The sequence below is a fragment of the Bombyx mori genome, chromosome 21, assembly GCF_030269925.1.
Source record: "Bombyx mori chromosome 21, ASM3026992v2".
In the NCBI taxonomy this organism is placed as follows: Eukaryota; Metazoa; Arthropoda; class Insecta; order Lepidoptera; family Bombycidae; genus Bombyx; species Bombyx mori.
This window is the reverse complement of record NC_085127.1, coordinates 5,030,524-5,038,140: the sequence shown is the minus strand read 5'-3', so window position 1 is coordinate 5,038,140 and position 7,617 is coordinate 5,030,524. Positions and strand designations below refer to the sequence as shown.

The following is a 7,617-nucleotide window of genomic DNA, read 5'->3' as shown; positions in this document are numbered from 1 at the left end:
AGGTGATGACAATTTGATTTTTTACACTTTTAGGAAAGTCATAATGGCAATAGAACGATGTTTTAATTTATAAATTTTGATATTTTTTTTAACGTTTTTAATATTTTATAACACATACTGTGTTTTCATGAAGTTATAATTTATTTAGAATTTACGGGCAAAATTACTGTTCAAAATCAGAAGGTATTTTTTTTATTTTCCTTCTATAGCTATATCTATATGAGCTTTCAATTATTTTAATGTTGTATTCAAAATGAATAGTGAATTTAGTTGCAGATCGAAAAATATTTAAGCCCAATATAAGGGAAATGGCTATAAAAACGTCGTTGGCTGTTAAAGATGACCCATTAGTTTCTCTATGTTCGTTGGATAGTTCTAAAGCGGGAAATTCCAATCGGTTAGTGAAAATAGACTTCGCGACTACAAATTGTAAAAGTAAACATTGGAAATCGAAGAAACATTCCGATTCTTATAAATCGCCGTATCTATACGAAAATAATTATCAGTTGTACTCCAGAACCACCGAAAAAGACGTGGTTCACATTAACGAATATTCCAAAGTCCCATCATCATTTTCACTGGCTGGTAAAGTTTACAAGGCTAACTCGGACGAATTGAAGCCGGTCAAATTGAGTCAAAAAAAGAAAAAATCTGTTTTAACTCTACCGAATCAGAAAGTGCCGGTACCACGGAACTGTACTGTCAGCGATATGAACGATTCAGAATATTGTAACCAAGACAGCAATCGTAAAACAAAAACTAAGAAACGCAGCTGCCCCTCGAACGTCATGTGCCGTCAGAGAAAAGCTGAATACAATGGTTATAATTGTTATTTAAATATGGACAGCAGTTCTACGACCTTAACCAAAAAATGCTCCAAAGGTAAAAAAACTAATGCAATGAAGAAAAAGAAACACAATCGCGAACAACAATCAAACGACCACAACAATCATCAATTTAACACGCACGACATGTGGTCGGTCCTGAAAAGCATAAACAAGTTCCAATTTAAACCGTCACCGCCAGCATCGGAGGATAGTAATTCAATATTTTTTCCAAAGAATATTAGTACTCGGAGAGGTTTTAAAAACATTCCGAAAAGTCGAAAAAGCACAAGGTATTTGATTTGAATTTCACGATCGCCTTTTACGTTAATTTTGTTTTAATTGACATATAAAATTTCAGTTATGCCGAAACGTGTCGAACTGAAGAGTTTGCCTACATTTCCAGTATCGAAGTAGATAGTAGGTGCCCGAGAAGTTTTTCACATTCGTCGAGTTTCGATCGCATAACGGTTATCAATAATGAAGAGGATATTGAAAATATTTTTACCGCAATACAAGAAAAACATGAAACACCAACAACCCACCCAGCTTCAACAAATGAGAATATCAATAAACGCAGCCACGTCGACGGAAGACGTCAAAAGAAAAGGAGACAAAAAATGAATGACTTACACTCGTTTAACAATGATAATAAATCAATTATAAACGTAATCGTTTGCAGTAAATCTACATCTGAGGAATCGGAACCGGCTATTGGAAAAGGAACCAAGAAAGTTACGAAAAATTATGGACAATTAAAACAGCTTACTGAAATCGAAAGTAAACCTATTAAACAACAAATTCGTAGCAAAATCAGTTCGGTCAAAAACATGAACCAGTCTCATAAATCGTTAATAGAACAACATATTAATTCAAATACCATTGAAAATTCTCGTAAAGGTAATGAGTTCATATTAATTTATCAACATTACAAATTTTTACTTAATCCCTTGATATTTTTAATCATAGTGTATTTTTATTTAAATTTCTTGCAGTCGATAAAAACCAAGCTAAAGATTACAACAAATTTAATAAAGTAAACATTTTATCTAAAACTCCTGTGAAACAGCTCGAAATCTCTGATACTACAGAAGAAAAGAATGACCGAAGTTCTAAAATCATGATAGAGAAATCTACCTTGACTGATGTTAAAGATATCACATATATTAAATATCCACTGGTTATTATTGGCGTGCACCTATTTACCTCCGCTAATTGTGTGAGTAATGGTGATCCCCCAAAAGTAACATGGATTAATAATGATAATTACATCGATGAAGAAAAAATGCAGCAATTGATTGTGAAAATGCATTCAGTTGCCGTGAAAAATGGACGGACTATGGACAAACAAAAACCGACACAGAAGAAAAAGTCTGCAAATAATACAAGCGAAAATAAGCACCTTACAAATAGTAAGCCTAAAGAAACTATGAAGCATAACCCTATTCGTCAATTTAGGGACTCAATTTTGCAATTCCTACACAAAAAGTCTTCGGTACAATCTTGTAGGGATGATAATAAAACATCTTGTAATGGCACCACTTGTACAACTAAATCAAATGCCAACAACATAAATGTTGCAAAGCTTGAAAGTAATGAACAATCTCAACAATCTCATACAAAAGATATAGCTGTAAAAGAGCAATCTTCCAATGTACATAATTTTGTACTAAGACCATCGTTGGCACGTAATCCACGGACTAAAGGAAAATGGGCGAATGATTTTGTTGAGAACGTTATCAAGAAAATTAAAAACGGCATATATTATACGCGAGACTTAAAAGATGTTAATGTGAAAAATTTTGACGGTAAGTTCATTCGACATTTTTTAATTGCGCGATGAAAATATGTTAAAAATCTTTTAAGAAACCTAAGCCTAAACTATTCAATTTGTCATAATTCAAAACGTATCAAAACTGCAAAGTTTGACTTTCTGTCCACAGTTTCAACAAAAGAACCGACAAAAGTTGAAGCTTCGGTTAATAATACACAGTCAGATATAAATATACAAGAGGAAAACAATAATGAAATACCTGTTGTAACTCTTTCAAAAAAAATCGCATCTATCAAAACAATACCAGGGTTCGATGATGATCTTCCTGACATAGAAGTATTAACCATTAACAGAAATAAGATCGAAATAAAGCATTTCTTGACAAATATAACTTTGCAATTTGACGTTTTAAGTGCCGATAATTTAATAGAAAGAAGAAAGGAACCAAAAAATTTACTAGATAATATAAGCGGCAATGCTAATCTGTTTAAATGTAAAACTGCAATTTTAAATCCGGTTTTACCTGAAGAGCTTTGCACTGTTTTACCTAAAATGATACACGGATTGCTTGCAACTATAAAGCCAAAAACTTCAGTTTTACTTCCACTGAAAAAACTAAAGAAATCTCAACCGAAATTTATTGGTGCAGAATCAATGCGACCATTTGTTAGTTTACCAGATATGAATGGCGCATTTGGCAATAGTGTGAACATACAGAACAAGCGATTTCCATTCGCAAATTTTCGTATTTTTAATGAACTAACCGATTTTAATGTGGTCTCAAAAGACATATTACCAATATTAAGAAACCCTTTTTGGCGACCGGTTGAAATAAACACGGTGCACGTAAGAAGAATGAAACATTTTAGCAACCGTGAAATAATGTGTACGAAACCATCGTTGCCAACAAGCTATGTAAAAGAAAGAGAGAAATGCAGAGATTTAGTACCATATGATCCAAAAAGTATGTGGCTGCAATCGCAAAGTGGAACTGTTTTCGTTGATAGGAATGATTTTTTTCGTATACTTGGATATTTATGGACATTTTATAAAAAAATAATGAACGCAATGAGTGAAATTCATTCAAATAGAAACAACCAACCAACCAACAACTTCAAAAATAATGTTGTATCCACAAATATACATCTATGTAATTATCAAATGTTGAACAATAACTTTTTTATAGTAAGAAATCCATTGAATAAAGCTCATAATGCGTTTCATGCGGATTCCTGTAAGCAAATTAATAATTTAAACGGTGTTAAATGTATTGAATACTATGGTATTAATGGCAATGAATATTGTTCTGACAATAGTCATAGTCAGCATCAGGAAAAATTAAAAAAATCCAGAATAAAACAAAAACTAAAAAGCAAATCGATTTCTGATATAGACTGTGAAAATCGTAGTAAGCCCTTAAACAAAATAATTAACATCGAAGATTTTTTTGAACTTTTGGGCTCAAAATCCCTTTCGAGTATTTTTAGTGAACACGTTACTAAAAATATTTTGCAGTGTCTCATAGAGGTATGATCCTTTAATTTTATATTTTGTTACAAAACTACACGTAGCAAAACTTTTCATTTATTTATTGTCTTCAGCGTATCCTTTTAATAGATACCTATTCTTTTATTTACATTTTTTTTAAATACCGAATGTTGCTTTGTATGCCGTGGGTGCGTGTGTAAAAATTTGTAGGTGTGTGTGCTTTTTTAATTACTTTTCTCATTATATTTTATGAGGTAATGGTGGAAATAACGGCAATAATTAGAGAACACCTATAACAGTGAAAAGCTTTTGATTAGCTACTCTGTGATTTGAAACTCTAGGAACCGAAAAGATAATGCAAAAAAGAAATGCGCGTGTAAATCTATAGGGTTAAGCCTCCGAGAGAATGAAATTTTATATTGTTTTATGCTAACTAAAATCTACAGCAGGATAATAAAACATATATAGTACATCCTATTTTCTTGACTTTCAAAAGTCGCTGCATTTACAGTCGACGTCGCCTAAAACACGTCATTTCGGATCCTCCCGATCTACTAACGGTACTTTTAGGTACCCCAAGCACCGGTCTTCGTTCTCGTCGAACCCGTCGCTCACGACGAAGGGTTCGGCGAGTAAACACAGACACAGCCGGATCTTCTCAGTGGGTCGCGTTTCCGATCCGGCGGTAGATTCTGCGAAGCACGGCTCTTGCTAGGGTTCGTGCTAGCAACATCGTCAGGTTTGAACCCCGTGAGCTCACCAACTAGTTAAGGTGACGCTGTTAAGGTCTCTCTAGACCATCAGCTTAGGTAGAAAAAACAAAAAAGTGGCATTTACGCTGATTTATGGAATTTCGTGGTCCACAATCACTAAAACTGTACCTATAGTATTTGTAACTACAGAAAGTTTTGAAATGAGAATAATAACGTAATTAGTAAATGAAATAGGCGTTTCTACTATCTAAATATAGGTAATTTTACCTTAACCTTATATACCTACCTAAAAGTATAAGAATCTAACTTAAAACTTAATACTTCAAGTAAACCCAATAAACTGTTTGCGCAAAAACAGTTTCTTTCTTAGTAATAGTAGAAATGATGAGCATAGTCAAAGGAAATAATCATATTGCAGATGGAGGATTGGACAGCAGAGATAAATTCGAAACAAGCTCTGCTGATCGTTCTTTTGGTAAACAAAAAAGAAACCCCTAATCTTATGCGATTTAAAAGTATACTTCTTCAAGGAATTGCAGTAAACAGAATAGCCCTTGCTTGCGAACTTGACATGGAGATTGAGGTTATAGAAAGAGAATACATTGAATTTTCACAGGTTAGCATTTAGACACGTATATAATTTTATTTGTAAATGAGCGCGCCACGAGACCAAATCTTTCTGGCTTCTTGGTAGTCTATAACAAGCCCTATTATTCTTGATGACAGTTAAGATTACAATCCAGTGGCGTAGCGATCTTAGCTAGCGCCCGAGCACAATACATTTGAGCGCCCTAGGCCCTAGACTTATTATTTAAGCTATTTCGTGTGTGTGTGTTTCGTTTTTTTTGCTTTTTATTTGCGAATTGACATTTCATAGATTACACTAGCACTAAATCCGCCACTGTTACAATCTACTAGATTTTAGCTCTCTTTCTTCTATTTCCTATAAAAGTTTGGTCTAAATTTTCTACGCAGTCATAAATCTAACCTATAGAAAGGCTGTACCTTCAGAGGCGGATTATCCGTGAGGCAAACTAGGCACGTGCCTGGGGGCGTGTAGTTACAAGGGGCGCGCGAGCTCAGAATTTTTAAATAAATAAAGAAAATAACATATCGTCGATTAAGAACTAAATGCCTGAATTAAATGTCCTGGTCTACTAAAGTCTAGGGTTTGATGATACAACGTCATCGTAATTGCTAAAACAACTAGTTAAAATTTATAGTATTATGATTGCCATTTATGGACGGTACAGGAGCGTCGATAAAGTGATTGCCTAGGGCGCTCTGGACCTTTAACAGTCTGTACCAATACAATATAGGACAAACATGTTGCGGAGGTAAAAAAGCGATTCTAATCGTTGCAGTCGCATAAACGTCTCCAGAAATTCTTATAAAAAAATTCTTGACTTGTTTTGATGTCACTTAAAGTTCTTCTGGAAAAAAACCAACCGTTTGTAGAGCCTATGTGTGCGCTTTCGAACTCTCTAAATATGACCCATGTGAATTGTGGCAGAATTGTTTTTTTTTGCTTAGATGGATGGACGAGCTCACAGCCCACCTTGTGCTAAGTGGTTACTGAAGCCCATAGACATCTACAACGTAAATGCCGCCACCCACCTTGAGGTACGAGTTCTAAAGTCTCAGTAGTTATAGTTGCAACGGCAACCCCACCGTTCAAACCAAAACGCATTACTGCTCCGGGGCAGAAATAGGCAAGGTGGTGGTACCGTGCGGACTCACAAGCGGTCCTACCACCAGTAATGCGAATTATGTGTATGTTTTGCATACGTTATCAGTGGTGCAGATAAGAAATGGATGGTATTGATGGTGAATGAAATTCATAAAATAAATCCTTCGGTACATAATTTTTATGTAATAAAATAAAGTATCTACGGTATATGCGGTAATAAATGTACTTACCATTAATTTTTTCAACACCAAAGCGATTCAAATCGCTGCCAAAAGCTAGTTATTAAATAAAATACTAACTCGTCAGTAGATTGCTTTCAGTTGTCGGTTCATCATCATCATCATTCTTTCCTATTACCCTCTGCTGGAGTGTAGGGCTCGAATCAAATTTTTCCATTTATATCGGTCTTGGGCAGTCTGTTCTAACTCCTCCCACGTCATGCCCAAGACCCCTAGCTCCTGCTCCACCGAGCGACGCCAAGTTGTTCTGGGGCGGCCTCTCTTCCTTTTGCCAGACACTTTCCAGGTCAGTGCTTTCTTTGTTGTCAGTTGTCGGTTAATAAATTTATTTTTAATTATTTTAGTATGAAGGTATTTCTTACATACCGGCATCAATTCAAAATCGCGACAGACTTTTCGAAGAACTACACTGGATCGCGAAGACGACTGTAAGATTTTTTTGTTTTTATTTTTTTCAAATTAGACGATAGACATGATAGACGAACCTGCTACTTGATCAAAATTAGTTAATCATGCATGGTACCACGGCCAAGTCGGTACCAACACCGATGTATTATTCTTCATCTTAAAATGCTGATTACTTTGGGTTATATTAATTACCCTATGTATAATATTAATTATCAATGGGAAATTAAAATTTATTTTTCTGTTTTGCAGGCGGCAGATTACCAGAGACCTTTTGATGCTAGCGCAGAGAAACTATTGAGGTCTTTACTGGAAAAGAGAAAAAAACTGAATCCGTCGTACTTGCGGGTGATGGCGCGGTACGTAGGCTTAGGCTTATTAAAGTTGCCTAATCTCTAGCTGTTATTTGTGTATGTGTAAAATGTAAATTAATGTTTTTGTTTTGTAGGCACTTATTTATTATAAACTGTTTTATATATAGTCA

General features: G+C 34.8%; 1 protein-coding gene across 2 annotated transcripts; it reads left to right on the top strand.

The window, feature by feature from the left end:
* LOC101737693 (uncharacterized) lies at nucleotides 1-7,617 on the top strand. Of its 2 annotated transcripts, none has more exons than XM_021350273.3 (8): nucleotides 1-183; nucleotides 271-1,117; nucleotides 1,186-1,724; nucleotides 1,820-2,632; nucleotides 2,768-4,125; nucleotides 5,218-5,415; nucleotides 7,073-7,156; nucleotides 7,386-7,617. In XM_021350273.3, the coding sequence occupies exons 2-8, from the start codon at nucleotides 309-311 to the stop codon at nucleotides 7,530-7,532; spliced, it is 3,948 nt and encodes a 1,315-aa protein (XP_021205948.2). In that variant the 5' UTR covers nucleotides 1-183; nucleotides 271-308; the 3' UTR covers nucleotides 7,533-7,617. The 2 variants fall into 2 exon arrangements, with proteins under 2 accessions (XP_021205948.2, XP_012548790.3); XM_012693336.4 differs by having other exon boundaries at nucleotides 262-1,117.